Genomic DNA, 26296 nt, shown 5'->3' on the forward strand with positions numbered 1-26296 from the left:
TGGGAGGCAGAGGAAGGTGAATTTCTGTGATCTCAAGTCCAGCCAAGACTACATAGAAACTGTCTCAAAAATATAATTATTAATCTATCCATTGTTGGATATTTATAAGACTAATAATCTTATTAATAACTGATTCATGAACATTAATGATTTTTATTATTACTATCATTATTGGTGTACTCTCAGTGGCTAGTATGTGTTGCTGAGAATTATTGTGACCACTAGTAATGTTGATGTCACTGCATTTATTAATGCCAACCAAGATGCCTGCAGGCTGACCCATGTGGCTTTCTCACATTGCTATAAATGGCAACAGAGTAAAAGGCAAATTCACTGTAGTATCAATCATTACAAAAATACTTTTAATTCATAAATACTTCAGTGAGTTTAGAGGTTGCCAGGCCATACACTGAGAATAAGAATAAGTGACAACTATTTTCAGTGGTTATAAAGTCTGATCAGAAAAATGGCCACATATAAGCACACAGAACAGAAATTGATAAAGAACATTAAAAGCTTCATACAGCATTCTAACCTATTTATAGTTTGTATCTGTTTCAAAATGCCATTAGCAGAAAATTCAGTAAATCCCCAAACTAAAATAATACCAAAACAAAAATAAGGGCTGGGGGTCAGCAGTAAAATGCCTGCCTAGTACATGCAAGGCCCTCAGTTCTCAGTTCCATTCCTGCTAGCAGCTTCCCCTAAATTAAACCATACTGTACATACCAAACGAGAAGACCAGGCATGGTCATGGAGGCCTATAATCCCAGTACTTGGGAGGAGGAGGCCTGAGGGTGGACTTCAAAGTCTACCTCTTCCTTGGCTAAACAAATAAAAATAATACCTCTATCTGAATTAAAACAGGATTAACTTGTCTTTTTTTGACAGGGTCTTGCTCTGTATCCCACACTAACCTCAAACTTATGATCCTGTTGTCTCAACTTCCAGAGTGCTATGATTACAGGTAGAGCCATGGAGCTCAGGTTGGAGATCAGCATTTGAAATAAAATTGCATTAGGAAAATGAGGGCAAGATAAGCATCTTAGCAGCCCCACTTACACAAGATTACAGTTAATACATTAACCTTCTCAACAAGGTCTGCTTACTTCACAGGGCTTTTGTGAAGATTAATGAATGAATACATACAACCCAATGATGCAGAAGTAGTGGCTCAAGCCAGTCCCAGTCATCTGAGCACTCTGGGAGGAACAGGCAGGAGGCAGACTGCTATAGAGTTCTGGGCCAGTCTGGACAAAAGAATGAGACAGCATCTCTAAATATAAAGCAAACCAGTGAGATGGCTCAGTGGTTAAGACTCTTCCCACTGATAAACTGTGGTCAATCCCCAGAAACCCACAAAAGAACACTGACCCCAAGTTGTCCTCTGATCTCCACCATGTGGCCATCACACAATATATACATGAATGTAATTTTAAAAACAAAACAAAACAAAACAAAAAACTAGATTGTGGTACCACACGCCTTTAATCCCAGCACTTGAGAGGCAGTGGTAGGCAGATCTCTTGAGTTTGATGCTAGCCTAGTCTATAGAGCAAGTTCCAGGATAGCCCAGGCTATACAGTGAAGCTGTCTTAAAAACAAACAAAAATCTCACACACATTTTACTATAAAATAGTTATCTCACCTAAGAAACTTCAAATTAAATGCAGGCTACTTCACCAATTTCACATCAAAGATCCAGATTCCATGTTTACATTCTAACAAAAGGCAGCACAGGACTGAACTGGGCATTTCTAGGAGAAAAAGATAAAATACAGACTAAATTCTGCATTAAAATGCATTGGGTCAGCCTGGTCTACAGCGCAAGTTCCAGGGCAGCCAGAGCTAGCCAGAGAAACCCTGTCTGAAATAAATAAACAACAATGTTTATTTAAAAATGAAATGAAACAAAGTATACCACATGAAAGAATGTGTACTACATAAACATTCAATAATGTTAGCTAGCAGCTGTTTTCCTAACAGCCAGGCCAACTCTCCTCCACAATTGGCACAGACTCTAACCTGTGTCCAGGTTTTTATTTTGTTTCTTCTATTAAAGAAGCAACTTAAGGCTCCTTAATCACTTCAGGTAAGGAAAGGGAAACGTTACCACGTTAGCAAAATACCTAGCTTCAACATTTGAATAACTTTTCATTAAAGACCTAACTTCCAATGCAGTTGTAAGTTGTCTTCTTACAACCCATCTTAAGATGAACCAGACAGGCACACATTTGCAAATATGGGAACCTGTTTACCGACTCAAGCAATCTTGCCTCTCTCAACATTTTAATTACTCTACCATTTTCAAGGACTTGACTGATTTTAAATTACTGATTATAAAATTTACTAGGGTATTAAATGATGTTTCCAATTTATTTTAAAAACTTGAGACAAATGTCAACTAACTCACTTTTAATAGCCACTACTTCTTACAGATTTTTAATCATTAAATGTATAAAAAAAACTACCTTAAAATACAACAAAGAAACTATCTGTACTACAGACTGCCACTGAGGTTACTTACCAGGCAAATTTAAACTGAGTGGCAGCACTTCCTGTGAAGGTGACTAGATCAGCCAGTAGCAAACCTAGTGCTGAAAGGCATTTCAACTCGAATAAAGAAACACTGCAGTGTGGTAGCACACGCAAGAGACAGGTGGATATCAGTGAGTTTGAGGCCAGCCTGGTCTACAATGTGAGTTCCCAAACAGTCAATGCTATTTTTTGCTTTGTTTTGTTTTTCAGGACAGGGTTTCTCTATAATACAGCTTAGCTGTCCTTGACTTGCTTTGTAGCCCAGGCTGGCCTCGAACTCAGATATCCGCCTGCCTCTGCCTCCAGAGTACTGGGATTAAAGGCCTGAGTGGTGGCTCATGGCCAGCCAATACTATTACAGAGAAACCTTATCTTGAAGAACCAAAAGGGAAAGAGGGAGGGAGGGATGGATGGAAGGAGGGAGGGAGGGTTTTCCAAGAACCAGTCCACAAGTATAGTCTACTAAAACAGGAAACAAAATTACAATGCATTTTGACTGACATTTTATAAAATCAGATTTTAGGTAACAAAATTCTATGTTAATTTCCTATGAAACAAAGTTTAAGACTGTCAAATATGTAAATCATAAATATTACATTTAAATGAACAAAGTGAAAAACTATAATTTAAAAGTTATTAAATTAGTAGGGTGTGGTAGTGCACTCTTGCAGTCCTATCACTTTTGAGGTAGAAGCCAGATCACAAGTTCCAAGGAAGCCTCAGCAAGTTTGGGAGTTTGAGTTTAGGAGTACTACCTAAGGAGTCTGAGGCCAGCCTGGGCTACATGAAATCCTGTTTCAAAGAGCGAATGGAAGAGGTGGGGAATCCCTGGTGTTTCACACTGTTCCATTCTGAGTTCATACTTTAAAAACAATAGGTAGGAAAAGATGAAGCAGTGGGAGTATAAAAGATGGGACAGTTGTGGCCTGGCCCTTGTTTATGCAAAGGGCAGCACAAGCTCATTATAGCATATTACACACTTTCTGTAAAGCTCACAGCTCTGTTATCAGATTTTAAGCTGCAAAAAAGATGCAGGCAGATACACACACATGGACAGTTACTAACTAGGGAAAATGAAACAAGTGATAGCATGGACCCCCACTGGCACACCAGTGAACATAAACATGGTGCTAAAAATGGAAGCAGACTCCTAGGCAAAACACACATGTGCAGCAGCACCGTGGCAATAAGGCAAAACACAAGAGATGGGGTTGATGCTCAGTCCTCATCTACTAAAGAGAAAACGGACTTGAAAGTATGCAAACTTGATATAGATGTATCATTATTTTACTCCTCCAGAGACTCAAGTGAGCACAAGGAACATGACAAGAAAAGTAAAGCCAGTTTTACCACGCATCATTCTAAAGTCATTAGCAGAACACTGGATTCAAAACAAAATAAAACAAAAAAAACAAAGCAGCCAATGGCTCATGCCTGTAATCCCAACACTTTCAGAGGCAGAGGCAGGCGGATCACTGTGAGTTCGAGGCCATCCTGGTCTACAAAGCAAGGACAGCCAAGGCTACACAAGAGAAACCCTGTCTAAAAACAAACAAACCCACCCCCCCAAAATGTCCAGGTTAATAAAAAATGACAAACATCTATATACCTACTTACTCAGGTCAAGATGTCTGAGGCACCCCAACCTTGTCAGGACCTCCCTCCCACCTGCTTAGAGGGGTTACTCTCATGCTAATTAGTAGCTTCTTTTTGTGATCTTATCAGCTTCATATTTGTCTATAATCTACAATTCAGTCTTCAATTTGTTTTAGACGCTGCTAGTACAATCAAAAGAACATGGATCAGTGAGGGAAGAGAATAAGCGAAGTACAATGCTATATATATATATATATATAATGATGTCGTGGCACTGTCCCATAATCCTAACATTTGGGGGGTAAAGGCAAGAGGGTCAGAAGTTTAAGATCACACAGCTGTACAGTTTGAGGTTCCACATACATACATATACTGTGCCTTCACTTTGGCTAACAAAATTTTAGTAGCTATTTTAAGGACAGTACTCAATGGGGCTGTAGAGATGGCTCAGGGGATAAGAACACTGGCTAAAAACTCTTCCAAAGAACTCCAGTCCAGTTACAAGCACCTACATGGCAGCTCACAACTGTGTGCTACCTAACGCCCTTGTCTGACCTCCATGGGCAAAAGGCACATACTCAGTACAAAGATGTATATGCAGGCAAAACACCCACACATAAAACAAACAGCAAGACAATCCCCCAGTTTCTTCACTCTAATTATCCCTTACTTGCTCTAAGCACTGACATAAAAAGAAATCTTTTACAAGGCTCTCAAAAGAAAGGCATGCTTATGCCTTTAATACCAGCAATACCAGCAGTGAGGCAGGAAGAGCTTGAGTTCCATGCCAGCACAGACTATACCACAGAAGCGTTCTAGTCCACAAAAGACCTGGTCTCAAAAAAATCAACAGGCCAGGCCTGGTAGCACTTGAGAGGCAGGTGGCGGTGGATCTCTGTGACTTCAAGGCCAGCAAACAAGTTCCAAATCAGCCAGAACTACTGAGACCATGTCTCAAAAACAACACAAGTCTGTCTATTCTTATGTGCATCGTAGCATTCTGATTTATAGTCATAACTCAATTAAACATCAAAATAACACTAGGGTTTACAGTAAACTTTTTATAATGGAGGAAAAACTGGACGAACTTATTTGCCCACCACAAGTAATGACTAAAAAAGACTCAAAACTTTAACCCAAGACCAGAGTCTGTACTCTTACCAACTCATAACAAAAAGTTACAAGTCAAGGAAAATTAAAGACTTAAAATGCAATAGTGACTTCACAGACTATGAGAACTCCATGACATGAGAAAACTAGAATGACAGATTTTAGTACCTCGACTTCCTCTCAAGAGAGACGCTATTCCAAAGGTCAGACACAGAAGCTGAATGCCTGCAGGCCTGTATAGACCTGTATAGACAGAACAATAGTAACTTTACATGGGTTTAAGTGTCCTGCCTTGAAGACCAAATGGGCAAACCCTTTCTGTACTTAATAAAAACTCCCGAGGCTTGAGAAGTCAGTCCAGTGAAGACATTAATTAAAACCCCTACTGAGTCAGTTTCTTAAACAATTTCTCAGTAGTGATAATATGGGGCTACCTCTTTCTGACATCTTTGGGAACTAACAAGAGCAGAAATCATTTCATCCAGTCTTGTCATTTTTATGTCTTAGTACAGGTACCCAGAAGGGCTCCATCTAGAGCAACAGACTCTCATTCACATTGGAGCAAGGACTCCTGCCTTTGCTATATTATAAAACAGCAAACTAGTAACAGAAAGGCTGTGCCAGAAGTTCATCTCAACTATACTATAGCTTCCATCTCTCTTCTTTCCCTTTCAAAAACCCAGCAACAGTAACACCGACACTCAAGATACTCAAGACACACCTCCAGTGTGCCAGGTGCGGTTCTAGACAGAGCAGTTTACTTATGACCTTTGCAGAGAAACAAATGGCACTAGGCATACAATCTAACAGTGGAGGCTCAAGGCACAAATTATAGTGTCTATTTAACAAAGTGCTGTAAAATAGATTTTAAAAAGTGATTTCCACAGAAGTAATTAAAGGTTATAGGTGTGACTGAGGGTGAGTAGGATTCTGATAAGGGAACAATTGTAGGAGGATGTCAGACATATCAGAATGGGATCAGCAGGCTGGGGATGGAGCTGAGTGGTATAGCATTTGTCTTGCATTCAACCCCCAAGAATAGCAAAAACAATCCAAAGTAGAATGCATAATGTTTGCTTATAAAGTATCAGTTCAATGGCCTCATTAGCTTAAGAGAAACATATTGAAGAAATGTCATACTTTGCCAGCTGAAATGTTAAATTTAGTTTCTAATCCAGTGGACCCAATAATCTACTGAGGATTTCCGAGAAAAATGACAAACCATGATTTCGTTTAAAATTAGAAGTAAAATACAAGAAGAAAGTGGGACTCATTTAAGAAGTTACTACAGCTGGGTGTGGTAGCCACACCTTTAATCCCAACACTGGGGAGGCAGAAGCAGGCGGATGTGAATTCAAGGCCAGCCTGGTTCCAGGACAGCCAGGACTACAGAGAAACTGTCTCACAAAACTTAAAAAAAAAAAAAAAAAAAAAAAAAAGTGTGGCAAAAAAAAAAAAAAAAAAAAAAAAAAAAAAAAAAAGTGTTGCTGCAATCCAGACGGAATGGAGCAAAACTGGACTAAAGTGAATAGGGGTATGTATAAAAGAGGAAAGTGTTAAACAAATAAATCAGCATGTTCTGGCTGCTGGCTGACTACAAGCACACAGTCAGACATAAGCCACTGACAGCAAAGACCTAAGAATATATCATAAACAATCTAAAGGTGGAGCTAGAGACAACCACTTAAAGATTATAATCCCGATCTATGGGCCATGTCTAATAATCATATTCTACATTAAAAGGGGAAAACTTCCCTTTAATAAACATAATAGACAAAGGTTAGTACAAACCAGTTCCCGAGAATCTACAAACCAAAGCAGTATATAACCTGAAAACAGTGCTGTTTATGTGCTTGTGAAGACATAGTACTAGGACAAGCCCTGATCTCCCTACAGCACACACTCCAAGTGTTGATACTGTTAGGAGCATGCTATACCACACGTACCCTAGAAAGTTATTTAATGAATTGAGAGCCAAGTGAAGCTATGAAGTACTACCAGACAAGAATCACACATACACTGTGTCTATGTGTAGTATCAAAAAACCATCACTTGTTCAGTTTAGAAAATCAGTTTCTTCTGCTTGAATGAAGTCTTCCGTCCCATGATTAACAAGCAAACTGAGTTTCTTAAGGGTAGACAGCTTATGTTCTATCACCACACACCCCAGTTCTTAGCATTCAGGAGACCTTTGATAAGGGAATAAACAGAATGCAACCAGGGAATGTTTTTCAAGTACAGAGCACTTTCATAATGTGGTGAGTATTACGCAATAGCATAGAACTCAAGATCCAATATCTGAGTGCGGACTACTCAACAGGTAATGGAATTACAAAACCAGGAATACAAGACTCCTCCCTTCAACATATGCTTCATTTCTCTAAACTAGTTCAACAGAAAACCAGCACACACCAATTATGTGACCATCACTGACTCAGTCTCCCAATTCGTTAATTCTTCCAAGTTTCTGCTTTCTCATGTGAAAAAGGGATAAGGGCCCACCAGAAAACAAAGATGGAGAGACTGTAAAATATGACAAGGATGCTAATGACCTTCTATAGGACTCACCACACTGAGCACACATTGGGACAAATGTCACCACACAAGCATCTCATGAGTCAACAGTCTTTGGCCTACCACCACCTGAAAAGACTGCACAACAGCAGTCCATGGACAGCAGAGGAGGACCACTAGGGAAAGGTTCATCTAGAAAAAGAAGTATACATTTTCACCAACAACCTTTTGAAAACCAGAAGTAAAGCCCTAACTTCTCTGACTTCTGTTTTGAAAAATCCCACTAACTTTACTGTGGAGGCAGAGGCAAGCGGATCTCCAAATTTAAGGCCAGTCTAGTCTACACAGCAAATTCCAAGGCAGCCTGGGATCCAGGAACACACACACACACACTCCTCCCTCACCACAACAACCACACAGACTTCATTTCTGAGCAAAGAAGCCTTTTCGAGATTATCTGTCTCTAACACAAAAGATCATTTCAAAATGCATGCAAGACCTTGACATTCCAAAACTTCAGATAAGTTCTGAAAGAAATTACCAAGTTTCTATCTCAAAAAAAGTTTCCTACGGTGATTTATCATTATATCTTATCTAGCTTAACCCCACACATGAATCCCTGCAAGACAATAAAGTCAATAATTTGAACCAGCATTTTTTCAGCAACATCAACCAATACAACAATCCCATCTATTTCTTATTATCTAAAGACAACACACACTCACACATGAAAGTACAGTGATTTGCATGTAGAATTTATGTAACAAGGAAACCCTAATCACAGGAATCACAGAGCACTTATCACTCACCATTTACTTCATTAATTCAATTTAAAAATAAGGTAAAGCAAGATATTAAAGGAGATACAAAGACTTTCTCAGAAAGGTACTTTTTTTTTTTTTTTAAACTACTGTCCCACCTCTTGGACAACAAACACAAAACATTGAGTTCCTTCAGTGCCCAGGACTTTTAAGTCAATACTCAGTTGTCATTGTTAAACTTTCTTACCTTCTGCTACATCATCATCTACCGCTCCTTTCACCTGAGAAAAACACCACTGAATATCATTCCCTCCTCCAGCTCCTGGAAGAAAACACAGCAATTAAAACCAAGTTCTGTTCTGTTTACCCTCATAAACACAGAGATTACCATCTGAGGCTGGCATGATACTCCCTACATAACCACCACTGAATCCTCAGATTTGGAACCAAATTAGGCTCCAATCGTTGGTAGCGCATTAAAAACAAGACTGTAGGTATGAAATATTCAAAGGCATACAGTCTAACAATAACTATCATCGTACAGATATTCAAAACCTCATTTCCACTTTCCCTTCCCCTTGAAGAGTAAGACCTACCAGAAAAAAAGTAAATACCCAAAGTTAGTTTTCGTTTAAATATAAAAAAAGAAAGAAAAGAAAGGCCTATGGAAGAGTTATAAGGCTAAACTACCATGAAATATAGAACGAAGAGAAAACTTCGGGAACATTACTGCCTGAGAGGAGGAATGATTCATGTGACCTAAGCAAACACAAAACCCATTTCTTTGCATTTGTTAGGAGCAAATCACTGGCTGCAGACAGAGGAAAAGGGGCGGAAATGAATGCCTGGGAAGAGATGCTCAAAGGAAGTTGCTTCTGCCTCCTTTCCCCCACCCAGAGAATGCAAAGGACCCAGAAAGAGCAACCTGGCTGATCTGTCATCTCCTACAAAACAGTTCCAATTATCATTTCATTGTTCAGCAAGGTCAAAGGGCAGCTTGTTTATATAGCAAACTGTAAACCTGCCGAACATAACTTCTTTAAAGGTCCTATTATCTACATAAATATTGAAAAGACAGGGAAAACTGGTTTATCTCAAACACTCACTGACCAGCACTAAAGAGGAAATGGGGGGGGGGGGGAGATACCCCTAGCTTTCTGGAAAAGAAACTGAAGATCCATCTAGAATTACTCTACTAGCTGAAGGGCTTCAAGACCAAAATGTACACAAAGATAATCGGCCCTCACCTCAAAGGCCATTAAACCTAGCTTTTTCCTTTACCCATTCCTTGCTAAATAATTCCCAATCGGGCTTTCTCCATGCTTCCCCCCCCCCCCCCCCACTGCAAGCTTTTATGAAATCTCTCTCCCTTTGGCTATTTATATCACTGAACTCCACAACTATTTTAACTCCAAGAAACCCTTCCGGGAAAAGGACATCTGCACAAACGCTACCGTACAAAATGCAAAGTTTCAATCACCAGCTTCTCCCACCCAGCCCCCACCCCAATCCCTGCAACTTCTATTAAAGGCCTAGCCTTCGGGAGTGGCGAAAAAATAAAAGACATGGAAGGGAGCGCAATCGCAACGAAATTCAGGCTCACACCCTCACAACATGACCTGCCCGTGATGTGTGTGTGGTGCTGGGGTGGAGGGAGGGTGTACGTATTGCCTCCATTGTATTTTAACTTGCAAAGCGCTGCTCCTTATTATCAGCCCGGAATATGTTTCTACAGGAAGGCTCGCAGGAGACCGGTCAGGGTCTGTGCGGCGGAGCGGCGGGAGCAGGGCGCAGAGGGGACCCATCTGCACGCCGGCACCCGCCCCACCCACGCCGTCTCCCACCCCAACCGCACCCGTGCGGCGTTCGTGGAGTGCCAGGCCCGGGCGCAGCCTCCGGGCCCCCCCGTCCCAGCTCAGTGCCAGGCCCGCCCGGCTGCCCCGCACTCGGCCAGCGCCCCAGGCCGAGGCCCCGCCACCACGGTCGCTAGGGGGTGACGGAGAGCGCGCAGAGGAAGCGGCACCCTGTCAGCCGGCCCAGGGCCGTTTCTCCTTTACCTGCCATGTCGTGCTGCAAATGGTGACCCTGCCGGGCTCGTCGGGGTCTCCGCGACCGGGGCTCAGGCCCCTCACCTGGGGATGGGGGGATCGAGGGCGCGGATGGAGGCGGATGGCACCTGAGGGGGGAGGGGACGGGGACCGGGGCGGAAGGGAAGCGGCCCGGGCGGAGCGGCCGGCAGGATGATGGCTTTCACTCAGGGGCGTCCCGTCCCGTGCTCCTTCTCCCGCAGTCGTGGCGGCAGCAGCGGCGGCGGCGGCGGCGGCGGCGGCGGCGGCGGCGGCGGCGGCGGCGGCGGCTAGGACAGCGACGGCGGCCGCGGCGGCAGGGGAAGGCGACTCCACTTTCAAAATGGCGCCCGCTGGCTGGCCGGTGACGTCACTCGAGGGGGCGGAGAGCCTTTGGGGCGGGCCGCGCTGTGTCGGTCACGCCTCTTTCCTGCCGTGCTCTCGTCCCGCCCCGCCCTCTGCGACCCTCGCGAAGGGCCTTGCCCGGAGCTGGGGCTGTTAGTTAGTTTGCTCCGGCTGTGGGCTGTGTGCCAGGTATGCCCGCGGTGCCCAAGTGGGCCACGGCCTGGCTTGTCTGCACCCCTCACTGTCCCAAGCCCTTGTACTAGGGCCAGGACTCGGGCATGGCCTCATCTGTTAACTTAGGCTCATCCATAGGGTGAGCTGGCCATCTCTAGAGAATACCCCTTTTGCTGCTCTAGTGACCCTGTAGGTGAGCCTCAGGCTCAAATAAAAAAAACCCAAAGTAAAAGGACAGTGATGCATACTGGCCGCTGCCTGGCCAAGGTGAAAGTTCACTGAGCCCAGAAGGACACAACTGGGCTGGTTCCATCTGGGTGAATTAGGTTATCTTCCATGTATGAGAGAGGCTACTGCAAGCAGTTAAGAATGGCTCCCCACAGAGACTTAAATGTAGTGAATGGTTACAAAAAGTGGCTCAGGTCTATTGAAATAAAAGTGGTAAAATCAATGATTAAAAACCCATGTTCTGCTGGCACATGCCTATAGTCTCAGCAGCACTTGTGAGATCAATGTAAGAGACTCCGGAGTTCAAGAACAGCTGAATCTGAGCCTATCCTGGGATATCCATAGGAGACCCTGGCTATCATACACACATTAAAAAAAAAAAAAAAAAAAATCAACTAAATCCATTTAAATGAAACTTCTTCCAGTCCCATTTCTCTGACATTTTCTCCCGTTTACTACTCACCTTTAACTAGGTTGGCTTAATAGTATCAGGTCCACCGGGCTCCAGTGATGGCTTAGTAGTTAATAGCACTGGCAGCTCTTTCAGAAGACCCAAGCACCCACACAGCAGTTCACAAGTAGCTCTAGCTCTAGTTCCAGGGGATCTGACACCCTCATACAAACATATGTGCAAAAACAAAACAAGAAAAAAAAAAAAAAACACCAGTGCACATAAAAATAAATAAAGCATAAAAAAAAATAGTGTCAGTTCCTCCTGGCAGTGGTGGTGTTTGGCTTTAATCGCAGCTCTCAGGAGGCAGAGGCAAGTGCATCTCTGGAAGTTTGATGTCAGCCTGGTCTACAGAGCTAGTTCTAGGACAGCCAAGGCTACAAACACACACACACACACACACACACACACACACACACACACACAAATAAAACCCTATCTCGAAACACAAGAAGAAGAAGAAGAAGAAGAAGAAGAAGAAGAAGAAGAAGAAGAGAAGAAGAAGAAGAAGCAGAAGAAGAAAAGAAGAAAGAGGTGGTGGTTTCAGATCCAAAGGGAACTCCAATCTCCCAAACTCCAAAGACGGTCCAAATGTCCAGAAATGATCTCAGCCTGGACTACAGGAGGGTTTCTGGTGGTTAGATAAAGACCAGAATTCCTCAGGCACTGTGAAGCTAGTTCCCCTCTACCAAACAAAAGTAATTTCCTTACCTCTGGCAGAAAGGACGTATAGCTACCCATGGTGCCTGCTAGCATATCAAAGCACATGCTGGTATCACTAGGACCTGTTATACATTTCAAAGTCCATGCTAGCATCTTGCCCCTCTTACCTCTTCCACAACCCTCCGCTCACTCCAGCTTTCAGGTGGTCCTCACCCCAGCTAGCTACTCATTCTCCTTATAGCTCTGCTATTCTTGCTGTGTTCTCTATACTCTATCCCCTGCTGTTCTCCGCTTTCTGGCCATAGTCAGTCTACTTCTTTCGCTCTATGTTCTGGATTCTTCCAGATGCCTCTGGCTGTTCTCTCACATCTACAATAAAACCCTTCCCATAACCATACTATGAAGCAGTCGTGTTGTCAGTTTATACAAATAGCCTCATAAAGTCTAATGCACTTTTCTGTTTTTTAAACCACATTAAAATGATCTCAGTCTGTGTCTGTTATTAGACAGACTTCTTTGAGGCTAGGAAGTATGTTATTCATCTCCCAATCGCCAGCCACATAATTCATGGGATTAATGGATGAATAAATAAGTCTTTCTGAGCTGGGAAGAAAAAAAAAAAAACACTTAAATGTTGGCTCTTCAAGGTTTGCTGTATTGTAAATATTTTCACTCACTTTTCTTTTTTTTTTAATTTTTTAAGATTGATTTTATTTTATGTGTGTAAGTATTTTGCCGGCATGAATGTATGTGCACCATGTACATGCCTGGTACCCTCAGAAGTCAGAAGAGGGTGTCAGGCTCCCTGGAACTAGAGTTACAGAATTTGTGAGCTGCCATATATATGTTGAAATTGAGGCCCAGTCCTCGGCAAGAGCAACAAGCGCTCTGAACTGCTGAGCCAACTCTCCAGCCCTCATTCTTCTTAACTCTGAAAAAGAGAGGCATTTTAGAAGTCATCTTGGTGATCTCACCTACATTTATTGAACAGCTGTTTGCTAAGTAGGTAGGTTGTCTGGGTACCCATTTCTTCTAGCTACTTCTCATTGTATCTTCGAACCTGTTTACATGCTGTTCCAGTCTCCATACATGACCTTGAAATTTTTGTTTGTTTTGGTTTTGAGATTGTTTTGTTTTGGGACAGGGTCTTACTCAGCAGCCCTGACCTAGAGCTATCAGGTCAGGTCTACCTACAGTAGATCAGCCTGTCACAGTGATCTGCCTGCCTCTACTTATCCAATTCTAGGATTACAGGCCAGCCACCACATTTAGCCACAAGCTTTTTATCAGGTGATACTCTAGCCTAAATGTAACTCTTAATCACATGGCCACACATGGTGACAAGGCCTTGCAAGCTTGAGCTCACCTTGGGTAAAGGAAAAAGAAAATTCCCTCTTGGTTTTTCTGGTGAACTTCTAGAAGACTTGGTACTTTTCTGCTTCAAGTCTGAGTCAAGAGACATTAAATGAATTAGAGTATATTAGAGTATATTAGAGCTGAGTAGGTCTCACCCTGAGTTACTGCTAGGTGGCTTTTAAAAATAAGTTACATAATGTCTTAGTTAGGGATTCTATTCTATTAGTTAGGAATTCACTCACGATCTTCTGGGCACCTCCAAGGGCTTGGGGTCACTTCTCCGGCTCTGCCCTCTGCAGCACGCACAGCTTGTCTTCCGGGCTCCTGCTGGCTCCACTCCACTGCTGCCCCTGTTCTCGGTGGTCATCCTCTGGCAACTCCAAAATGCTAGGGTCCTCTACTGCAGCTGGGCTGCACTTTTACCAGTAGCCTCTCCAGAGCTCTCTTTGGGGTCTCCAGCCTGGCCACACAATACCAAACCTCAGCCACTTCAAACCCAGTACCACGTAGATGACTCTTCCACTACCAAGTTCAGCTGCCGTCACAAGGCACTGCCTTGGCCATGTCTGGAACACGGCTCCCGTGTGCTGACTCTCAGGAAACACTTTCCATTAACGATACTGGTCTCTTCTTCATTATGGCTAATGTCTCAGCTACAGCTGACAAGCACCGTGTATCTCAACAAAGTAAAGGTTTCACTTTAGCGGTTCTGGTTTCTAGCTAATCACAGTTGATTCTTCAGCCCTGGCTTACCAGAACCACAGATTCTTCGCACAAAAGGCCCAGTAGAGTCTTGGCTTCCCTCTGAAACTTCATAAGCCAGGCCTCTGTCACCTGCACTGCTTTCAACATTATTTTCAAGCTCCTACACAACGGCACACCGAGCTCTCAATATTCATCAACTCTTCTAGCCCAAAGTTCTAAAGCCCTTTCACAACCGTCCCCAAAACATGGTCAAGTCTGTCACAACAATGCCCCCACTATGCTGGTACCAATTTGTCTTAGTCAGGGTTTCTACTGCTGAGAGGAACAGCATGACCAACAAGTTGGGGAGGAAAGGGTTTATTCAGCTTACATTTCCACATGTCAGTTCATCACCAAAGGAAGTCAGGACATGAGCTCAAGCAAGGCTGGAACCTGGAGGCAGGAGCTGATGCAGAAGCCATTAAGGAATACTGCTTACTAGCTTGCTTTCTTACAGAAGCCAGGAACACCAGCTCAGGGATGGTCCCACCCACAATGGGCTGGACCCTCCTCCACCAATTACTAATTAAGAAAATGTCTTAACAGGCCTCTTACATATTATGGAGGCATTTTCCCAATTGAGGCTTCCTCCTCTCTAATGATTCTAGCTTGTGTCTATACAGCACACATGATCAGAGGAGAATCACTCAAGACTTAATCCTTTAGCTGACAAACCGGATTTGGAGTTGGGATTAACACAAACCCTTTTTCATTTTTAAAAAAATGGAAAAGGGTGTCTTTTTCCACCCTCTGTCCTCCAGATGGTTACATAAAGAGTGTCCAAGGAAGACCATAAGTGTAAGGATAAGATCAGAAAACTTGAAGCAGGCAAGATGGAAACTGTCATCGAAGCCCCTAGGACAATCTTGAGTTTGAGACCAGCCTAAGCAACATGTGAAGACCTCTATCTCCAATAGAAAACAAAGAATCCTGTCTAATAGAAAAATAAATTTAAAGAGAGGGTGGAGGAGAAAAGGAGATAAAAGAAGGATAGGAAAGAGGAAGAAAGGGATAAAAAGAAAGAAAATGGGAAGGAAAGAAATTAACAGGGCAAGTGAGATGGTTTGGTGGGTAAAGTGTTGGCCAAGACAGCAGGGAGCCTGAGTCCACATTCCCAGCATCTACCTTGTGAAAGGCAACAGCTTGTAGCACTGTGGGATTAGAAACAAGCTGAAGCTTGCTGGCCAGCTAGTCTAGTTGTGTTAGTGATGCCAGGCTCAGCGAGAGAGCCTCCAAAAACAAAGTAGTGGGTAGCTGAGAAAGACACTCAGCTTTGACCCGTAGTCATTGTCTCTCCCTCTCTCCTTCCATCCCTCCCTGCCTCCTTCCCCACTCCCCCCCCACCCCCACCCCCACCCCTGCCTCTCTTTCTCCCTTCCTCCTCCACAGGCACACAAATTAAGAAAGCTTAGAATGTTAGCCAAACCGCAGCTCTACTTTCAAGGCCTGTAACAGTTGCGAGGTCTTTACAGAAGACACCATAAGCATTTGTCAACTTTTTACATCTTTGCTACAAACTTGGTCTGGAAGCTGATCTCCCAAAGCTAGGAGTAGTCTAAATTGTAACAGTAATTCTCACTCAGGTGATCAAAACAGAGAATTCACTTTTTCAAAATCACCAGCATCCTACTCAGAAAAGTGCTTAGAAAAAATTACAGTGAATCTACCAGGTGGACTTTGATATAGTCAAATGCCTGTTAAAAACAAAGACCAAAAACAAAACCAAACAAACAGAAAAAGGAAGTTGCTGAGCCTCCGAAACAGGATACATAATTCGTATACAATATGACTCCCCAGTATGTACAACCAACTCAAAATCTGTAGATTCCTTTCAGGAAGGACATTCACCGCAGTGTACATAATAGTAATAATGTCTCCAGGCATGGACACGAGGAGTGCTCATTTCCTCCTTAGCTTCGTGGGTTTCTCTAAATACTGTATTTTTAACATATATCGAGAAAGAAGGATCTTAATTTTTAAAGTTCACTCTAGGCGGGCAAGATGGCTCTGGTGGTAAAGGTCATTGCCACCGAGCCTGATGATGGGACTTCTATCCCTCAGGCACACCAGGTGGGAAGAAAGTGACTCCTGTGAGTCAACCACTGATATCCACACATGTATCAGACACACACACACACACACACACACACACACACACATACACTCACAAAGACTTTAATAAGCATTTAAATAATAATTTAAATTAAGGAGTTAGGCGTGGTGGCTCATGCCTGCACTGTAGGAGGTAGAGGCAGGTGGATCTCTATAAGTTCGAGGCCAGCCTGATTTACAAAGTGAGTACACAGGACAGCCAAGGCTACAAAGAGAAACCCTGTCTCAAAAAAACAAGAGAGAGAGAGAGAGAGAGCCAAAGAGTTAGTTCTTTCCTATCATTGTGATTATACTTGGGGCATCAGGTTTGGCACCAAGAGCCTTAACCTGCTAAACCCTGTCACTGCTCTTTCTCAGATTTTTTTTAATTATTTTATTATTTTGTGTGTATGAGTGTTTTGCCTGCATGTATGTATGTGTATCACATGCATGCCTGGTGCCTGCCAAGGTCAGAAGAGGATTTTGGATTCCCCAAGATTGAAGTTACGGATGGCTTCAAGCCTCCACATGTATGCTGGGAATCAAACCTGGGTCCTTTGCAAGAACAACAAGTGCTCTTAACTGCTAGGCCAGCTCCAGTAGTTTAAAAACATTTCTCTGTTTTTTTCTTTTTCTTTTCCTTATCTTTTTTTTTTGGGGGGGTGGGGGGTGGCGTTCAAGACAGGCTTTCATTGCGTAGCCTTGGATGTCCTGGACTCACTTTGTAGACCAGGCTGGCCTCAAACTCACAGAGATCTGCCTGCCTCTGCCTCCCCGAGTGCAGGGATCACAGGTGTGCGCCACCACACCCAACTAAAAACTAAATCTTTAAAAGGCAGGCTTATCTTTATAATCTTCAAAAAGCCTACTCCTGTGGTTCCAATATTTCTGTTGGCCTTCCAGTTATGATGTCCACTTTCTACGTAATGAATTCAAATGCCGTATTTTAGAATATTTACTAAAATAGGCCTCTACATTTGTTGTGGTGACAAAACAGCAGTGCTACACTATAAGTAGACAGAGAAGATTTTCTAACGAGCACGAAAACAAGGCTGTGCTTCCCGACATTAGAATACGCTGGAGGCTATGGCTTATTATTTTCATCTAGACGGCTGCCCCGTCTTCCCCAGAGGGCAGGCTGCAGTTGGACCCCAGTGCTTTACAATGCATCGTAGGATTTACTTAGCTTTTGTTTGTGTGTTTGACCTCTTTTTGGACATTCACTGTAGCAGGCCTATTGTCACTCGTATCTAGCTCGGGGCACTCTGTAGCTTCTATACACACAAACAGCTCTTCCTATGCCTCCTGGCTGGAGAGCCTGTCTTATCCTTCACAGTCCCATTAGGCTGATTGACAAGCACTGACAAAGCAGTACTTCCTTGAGTCCTGAGATCTTATCTTTTCACATTCATAGCCGGGGGACATTTAGACTGAATCCTGGATCCTTTGATACACTTTTGCCAGACTTTCTTTCCAACTCTTTTACAGCAGCTTTTGGGTCTTAAGGACTAAAGAACTTGGGAATGTGGTCCGTTGGTAGAGAGCTTGTCTAACATGCATAAAGCCTCGGGTTCTAACCCCAGAACCTCATAAAACCATGTGTAAAACAGGGCACAGTTGTGCATGCCTTTAATCCTAGCCCTCAGGACCCAGAGGCAGGCAGTTCTACACAGAGAAAGCATGCCTAGAAAAACAAAAACAATACAATACAAAAATACCAAAAACCCTTGTGTAATGATGCTTACTAGAATCCCAGAGAGGACTTGGGAGGTGGAGGCAGGAGAATTAGGAGTTCAAAGTCACCCTTGGTTACCTAGAAAGGATGAGACCATACTGAGCTACAATGAGACTTTCTCAAAAAAGCAAAACAAAACAAGGGGCTGAAAAACAGGCTCAGTAGTTAAGAGCACTTACTGATTTTGCAGAGGACCCAAGTTTGTTTCTCAGCAACCATATTAGGCAGCTCACAACCATCTGTAACCACAGTTCTAGGCATCCAAAAACCTCTGGCCTCTGAGGGTATCTGTGTGATATATATAAACTCATACATGCACCCATAAATATATGCAAATAAAAAGCAAAGCCTTAAAAATATTTAAAAACAAACAAGAAAAATTTGGTCATTGATGATCTACCATATCCTTGAGACTTCTAATGTTAGTATTTTGGAAGAAAACCTGCTTCTGGGTTACCTAGCAACTTATGATGTCATCATGTGTCGCCAGCCAGGTGGCCACACCTGGAGGGCGTGGTTACCTTGCCCCTTAAAGGGACAACCGGACACGTGGTCGCTCTCTCGCTCTTCTCTCTTTCTCTCTCTCTGTCTCTCCCCACCCCCTGCCCCTTTCTTTCTCTCTCCCCCTCTCTTAATATCCACCTAACAAACCTCTTGCATAGAAGATCGGTTGACAGCCCCATCTTTTATTAATCTAACATCTAGTCCCTTCAGAGTGAAAGACAGTTTGCTTTTCATCTATCCAAATAGAAAAAAGAGCCTCTAATATTGGCTCATACTTTTGTGGATGGCAGGAGGGACACATGGAGACACTTTCTACTCTGCATTATAAAGACACAATTTTACTCCATGTCATATGGCAGAATATGCACATGTATGTTAATACTAACTTACCATGTACGTGTTATTATTGGTTTGTTCGTTCTGAGTTAACCCTTTCCCAGCCCTTCTGGCCCAAGGTATTACATGTCCAAAGGAAACTCCATCTCCACAAATTCCAAATGGCAGAAGAGACAACTGGCTAGCTGTGATGCCTATTAGCATACCAAAGTGGATGCTGGCCTCCAGGGTTCCTCGGTATCACAGGTACCAGCCATACCCTTCTGAGCCTTAGCTCTTCTCACCTCCTTCCCTCCCCTAAACCTTTCTTCAGCTCACTGCCCCCCATTATTTTGGACACCCACCATGATCACTCTATTTTCTGCTCCCACTTCTCTCACAGTCAGGGCCAGTCTTCTGACCATATTCAGTCTACTGCTTTCCCTCTCTTCTCTGGACTCTCCCAGATATCTCTGGCTGTTCTTTCTCTCATATCTACAATAAAAACCTTCCTCTTAACCACAGCACGAGTGGTCACGCCATCAGTTTATACAGATACCAGCAGAAGCAAATCTGACCCAGCACTTTAAGAAGCACCGGTGTCCAGATAGCCACGGCGTGAGAGCAGGATTTGAGAGGTCAAGGGATGAGAACCAGAGAGACGTAGACACCACAGAGCCTCTGAAACATGGCTGAACACCACCTGATCAGAAGGGTAAGACTGAGCCGAAGAATGTTTGACTCTCTTTGTCCCCACCCCACCCCTAATCCCTATAAAGCTTGCTGTCTAGAGATGAGATGAAAGGTACTTTTAGGGGTTTTGTAGGATACTACCTGGCTGCCTTCTGAGATCACTGGCTCTCTGAGTACCAACAGCTTTAAAGATTCAGTTCTCCCTCTCTCCTTGGCCTTGTAGTGACAGGTACCCTGAGCTCCTGGACTCTAGTTACAACTTCACAAAGCCATGTCTCAACAATAGTACTTCTGAAGGCAAACCCTGGTGAAATACTGAGTCCTGAGCACTGGCTCAGAGTGCAGAAGGGAGCAGAACCAGTCTTTCTCTTTCTGAAGGAGGCAAAACCTGCTTACCTCTGTTTTTACCACAATTCGAGGTTCAAGGATGGTCAACTTATTCCGGATGGCAAAACTAACTAGCGTATTCTGCATTTGGTTAGCTCTTTCCCTTTATGAGGAAAGTTATCTTAAAGATCTTCCTAAAGTCAAGGAGCAAACTAGGGTTTGAAGGGATTGAGGCATTTGTTGCTTAGTGCTTGCTTAGGGATAGCTTGCTGGATGTCAGTCAACTGGTTAAAGAAAAAGCTGATAGCGAGGGGCAGTTTATGAGTCTCGATCCACTCAGCCAAATGCTCTTTGTTATTACGCCAAGTTATGTGTTTATATTGTATTCCACTCCGATCCAGAGCACTTACAGGAGATACATGCTCAAACAGATTTTGAAAATAATAATGGGGCCCAGCAAAATGGCTCATCAGGTCAGGGCGTTTACTGCCAAGGCCGGCAACTTGAGTTCTATCCCTGCCCCCTCCGCCAGAATCCACGCAGTGAAGAGAAACCAACACCCTCAAATTGTCCACTGACCCTCATATATGCACATCTGCAGGGGTGTGTGCATATATATAAACATATACAAAGAATAAATAGATATTTTATTCATTAAAAGAACTATTGGGCAACTTAGCAGGACCCTGTCTCAAAACAGAAAAAAAAAAAAATAGGACTAATGATAATAGATGCTTGCCTAGCCTTCATGAAGCCCGGGGTCCCATCTCCATTACCTTATCAGCTGCTAGTCCCAGTACTCCAGAGGCAGAGGCAGAGGGTAAGAAGTTCAAGGTCATCCTTGACATTAACTACATAAGGAATTTAAGGTTCAGCTGGGTTTCTGGAAGCCCCATCTCAAAAACAAACAATAAATGAATACATGAGTAAATAAATAAAGAAGCTGTGTAGAGAAGTCCATGGTACCGCGCTTGCCTAGCAAGACACAAGGCCCTAAAAACAATCAATCAATAACTGTCAGATTAAAAAAAAAAAAAAAAAAGCCAGTGGTGGTGGCGCATGTCTTTAATCTCAGCACTAGGGAGGCAGACAAATGCAGATCTCTGCGAGTTCGAGTCCGTATTGGTATACAGACTGAGTTCCAGGACAGCCAAGGCTGCACAGAGAAACTGTCTCAACACCCCCTCCCCCAATTATTGTGGATAAAACATGTAAAGTCATTTATAGGCCACAAATGTGTCCTGGTATTGCTTTACCATCCTCCTCATCTTTAGAACAGACTCCGAAACACATAGGGAAAAAGGTGATAAATATATCCACAGACATTCAAAAATGACTTCAGAGAAAATTGAAAAATTTAATGAATCAAATCCAGCTTACATTTAAAGGGCCAGCAAAAAGTAAAAATTCTTTGCTTTGGTGTCTTGTGTTGGTAGCTTTGCAATTAAAAATAAATAAATTTAACAACTTCTAATTTGGAAAGCAATAAACTGTAACAAAAGTGAAACTTCAAATTACTTCCAGCAAGGGAACAGAGACAAGGCACACCTATAGATGCTATTTGAACACCTCCTCTGCCATGTCAAAGTTCAAAGCCATTACTAAGGAACACATGACGTCTTTGGAAGGTCAGGTGAGGGTGCTATCAAGTTGCACTCACAGTCCCTGGCAGAGCTCTTTCCAAACCTAAGAGTTCCCTCAGGCACAGGCCCCTACCTGCACAGTGCCTCCTTCTTTGTCTCTGCAGGCTCCTTGGCCTCAAGCAAGTTATCCAGGAGACTGTGTTTTGCCCCTAGGAGACTTATAAAAATAAAGACAACATGATTGAGAGAGGTATGTGTCCAAGATCCTGACTCATGTAAGAATAAAAGGAAATAAACAAGAGCCTATAGTAACAGCCAAACAACTGAGAAGTGCTCTTGGTGGTGAGCCTCTGGGAATGCAAGTAATTGGATTAACCAACTGCCCTCATAGGAAGTCCAAAAACAAGGCAGAAGCAGCTGAGTGGACAGTGGGACACTGATAACTGTTTATCTATCTATGTATCTATCTATGTATCTATCTATGTATCTATCTGTCTGTCTGTCTGTCTGTCTGTCTGTCTGTCTACCTACCTACCTACCTATCTATTGTTCCTTTTGACATGGGGTCTTTCTATATATCTTGGCTATCCTAGAACTGGCCATGTAGACTAGGCTGATCTTGAACTCATAGAATGCAGGTATTTGCAGAGCTCTTTCTATGTAGCCCTGGCTGTCCAAAACTGACCATGTAGACTAGGTTGACCTTGAATGCATAGAGTGTATGTTCCTGCAGAGGCCAGAGTTGTCTTAGGGTTTCTATTGCTATGATGAAACACCATGATCAAAACAACATGAGAAGTAAAGTGTGTATTTGGCTTATGCTTCCACATCGTCATGTCTCCAGCTCCAGACCCTTCCTTCTCTAAATTGCTTTTGTCAAGTATTTTTGTCCCTGCAGCGAAACAACCAACTAATACAGAACTGGCAGGTATAGGGTCATAGAGATAGGGTTAGAGGTTAGTAACCCTGCCTGGTTTCTGCCAGGGTTCTCTGGTTTCTGGTCATCTGAGATACGGATAATCTCACCCCACGCTCTCACATGAACCTCTGTGAACTTTCCTCACTGACTGTGTCCTTGCAAACCACAAGCCAAAGTAAACCCCTCCTCCATTAAGTTGCTTCTTGTCCAGGTGCTCTGTCTCAGCAACAAGAAAAGAATAAACACAGAGGGGCGCCCCATCATTTGGGGGGCTTAAAATGCTCAGGATGGCTTGGGAGGCCAAGGAGAGCTTGCTCCCACCCTCTAACAATTCTGATTTAATTGATTGGGGTGTGGTTTGAGCTTCAGTAGCTTTTAAAAACCTCCATGTGATTCTAGTATATGGGCCAAGACAGAGAAATACTGCAAGAGGAGAAGTTAAAAATAATAATGAGAAATAATTGGATCCCGAGGTTCATCAAACGAAGACATGGCCCTGGAACTTGGCATTTGAAACTGTCACCATGGAGACAAGCCTCAAAGAATTTTGGAAAGAAGCTCTGTTCCAGAACTTTCTTTTTCTAATTTCCTCATGTCTACAGAAGGGGAATCTTAAAATGAGGTCAGTAAAATATATTACATACAAAGTGTGTGTGTTTGTGAGAGTGTGTGTGTGTGTGTGATGTGCGTGTGTAAATGTCTGTGGTCTGTTCCAAGAAAAATGTAACTGGTATACATCTAAGTTTTGAAGATGGTCCATATTTATAACCCAAAATTTTGGGAATCACTGACTTATTGATAAGAAAGACAAGATACCTTATTTGACAAAGCAGTACCTTTATAGTACTGACCTTTTAAGTCCCTGGAAGCTAGCTCATACAGCTGAATGTAGTCTTGTCGTTTGAATCAGAAATGTACCCTGAAGGCTCACGTTTTGAATCTTAGTCTCCAGTTTGTGGTCCAGTTTAGTTTTTGTTATTTGTTTTATTTTGTCTATGCGATAACAAAGAGTGTTTTACCCTGTAGTGAGGGCTGGCTTGGAACTCACAGAGATTCCCCTGTAGGGATTAAAGGCACGTGCCACCCCACCCAACCTCTGTGCTAATTTTGGAGTTTTTGGAAACTTTAGGCACTCTGTCGAGGGCTGGAGGAAGTAGGCCACTTCCTCTAGTTTCTCGTAAACATCTGTTGTGCCCTGAGTGCTGCCCTGTCCATCCCACAGTGACGGACTGAAATCCCTTTGAAACTGTGAGCCAAATTAAGCTTTTCCCACCATAGATTGTTTCTGTCAGACATTGTGGGACAGAAGCAGAGAAGTGAAACACGAGCGGCATTTGCAATGAGCTGCTGTGGTTTTATGAGACGTGGGGCCGTTCTGTCCGTAGATGGGTCACGTCTGTCAGCATCGCCAGTTTCTATTCTGAGGCTAAATGAGTCAGTGTTTTCAGGGGGAGTTATGACCACAGCAGCACTAACTGCAGGGAATACCCACCCACCCTGCACTCAGCAAATAGTGCCAGACACTGAGCTGAAGCCCGGACAGGTGCAACTGAGTGTGGCTTAACGATGGAAACTCTCTGAGGGAGTCAGGTGCTTCTGGGCTCCTATCGATACTATAGAGTGCACTTATGCAAGCCTCGAGGGTATTGATCAACCAACTGACTGGGTGCAATCAGAGATCCAGCCTCCGGGTATGGCAGGGCAGGCCTGTAATCCCAGCCACTTGGGATGCTGATAAGGAGGATCTTATCGTCAAAGCCTGCCTAGACTATAGAGTAGGTTCAAGGGAGACCTCAGCAACTGATATAGCTCAGTGGTAGAGAACAGCATGTGTGAAGTCCTAGCTTCCATCCCCAGGATCACACACACACACACACACACACACACACACACACGCATGCGTGTACACAAAGTGATGTAGTAAACATGCCTGCTGGTAGAACATGTCATATTATTTTACTGTAATTTTAAACAATTCACTTACAAATTTATTTTACCTCATGTACATGACTGCCTGCATATGTGTCTGTACACCCATGTGTCCTGTTTGATCCCTGGGACTGGGGTTACAGATGGTTGGAAAGCCACTGTGTGGGTGCTGGAAATTGAACCCAGCTCCCCTGCGAGAGCGACAAGTGCTTTTAGCCTCTGAGTCATCTCTCTCTAGACCCCGTCTTTATTTTTGAAATGAATAGGAGTGCACTCTAAAACAAAGATAAAATATAGCAAATGCATAGTTGCACGGTGCTTTATAGCCATTACCAACTATTACATACTGTGCATGATCGTATGTGCTTTGCTTTATAACATTTAATTCTATTCATTAGTACGCTTATGACGTGTGTTTGTGAATGAAGACACATACGTGTCACCACACGTGTGTGGAGGCTCCAGGGATCAAACTCGGGCCATCAGGATTGGACAGCGAGGATCTTTACCTCAGTAGGTGACAGAAACTTATCAGCTGTTATAACCATCCCGTGGCCGACATCTGCCTTAACACATCTGGACCTCTCAGTTACCCAGGGGAGAGGCGCCGTTACTTCTGTGTTACGAGCAAGCTCTCTCAGCTAATGAGCATTAGAGTCAAGATGCCACCCCAGGCGTTCTGATGCCAGGGTTCATCCTCACCTAAGCACCCAGAGAAGAGGTAGCAGGCTGGGCAAAGGGTGCCGAATGTCTCGGAGACAACGGCACTGAGCACCATTTTTCATCCTGATAACTAGAACACTAGTTATCAGCAGGGATGGAAACTCAGGACAGCAGACACAACGGCATGCGTTGGAATGGCAGTCACACACACACACACACACACACACACACACACACACGTGTTGGAAACGGGAATCAGGCTCTGTGCCATGGGCTTTCATGCTTTCATTCACTGCTGCTGAGAACACACACTCTCTCTTAAAGCACCCACGGGAAAATACTTATAAATAGCATTTTTTCTTTATCTTGTTAGAATGTCATCCATGTATACAATGTATTTTGGATATACCCACTCCTTCATCCTAACAACAACATCAACACAACTCCTGGACCCCCTCACTCTCACATCCCTAGATATAGTTTTTATTATATTTATTTATTATCTCTATATGTTTACCTAATGTGTATGGGTGTGGCTGCACACGTGTCACTTCAAGTGTGTGGAGGTCAGGGGACAACACTTTTTTCTTCTCCCCTCATGTGTTCTGGGATTGAACTCAGGCAGGTTGGGGGGTTTTGCAGGAAGTGCCTTTACATACTGAGCCATCGCTTTGTCCCCCCCTAGACATGATCTTTAAGAAGAGCCGTGCTGAGACAGGAGTCTGCTCCTTGGAGGAAGTCAGCAAGTCACCGAGGGGTGGATCATGAGCTAGTCACACACGCATCCCTCGCCGGGGAGAGCGCCGAGCTTGTGGGGCGTGGAGAACCCTAATACTGGCCTACGGATTTCTTACCAGCTCTCTCCCACAATGCTTCAGAAACAACCAGTCTCACCAGGTGATGGTGGCACACACCTTTGATCCTGGCACTTCGGGAGGCGGAGGCAGGTAGATCTCTGCACTTGAGAGATCTCTGTTGGTCTACAGAGTGA

The 26296-nt window shown here is 43.5% G+C and overlaps 1 protein-coding gene and 1 long non-coding RNA gene across 2 annotated transcripts in view; one reads left to right on the top strand and one right to left on the bottom strand.

The window, feature by feature from the left end:
* Window positions 1-10646, bottom strand: part of Ppp2r2a (protein phosphatase 2 regulatory subunit Balpha) — a 52787-nt gene extending 42141 nt beyond the window's left edge. The window contains exons 1-2 of the mRNA XM_055609745.1: window positions 10577-10646; window positions 8767-8841 (exon numbers count right to left, since the gene is read on the bottom strand). Of these exons, the coding sequence (XP_055465720.1) occupies window positions 8767-8841; window positions 10577-10583 (82 nt within the window). The 5' untranslated portion in view covers window positions 10584-10646. The remainder of the gene's footprint in view (window positions 1-8766; window positions 8842-10576) is intronic.
* A 9205-nt stretch (window positions 10647-19851) lies between these two features.
* LOC129679027 (uncharacterized) lies at window positions 19852-26012 on the top strand. The gene is made up of 3 exons (XR_008720467.1): window positions 19852-19906; window positions 23187-23335; window positions 25991-26012. It is a non-coding gene; the product is annotated as an uncharacterized LOC129679027 (long non-coding RNA).
* Window positions 26013-26296: the final 284 nt, after the last annotated feature.

Source organism: Psammomys obesus, unplaced genomic scaffold (assembly GCF_907164565.1).
Source record: "Psammomys obesus unplaced genomic scaffold, mPsaObe1.curated_primary_1811, whole genome shotgun sequence".
Taxonomy (NCBI): domain Eukaryota; kingdom Metazoa; phylum Chordata; class Mammalia; order Rodentia; family Muridae; genus Psammomys; species Psammomys obesus.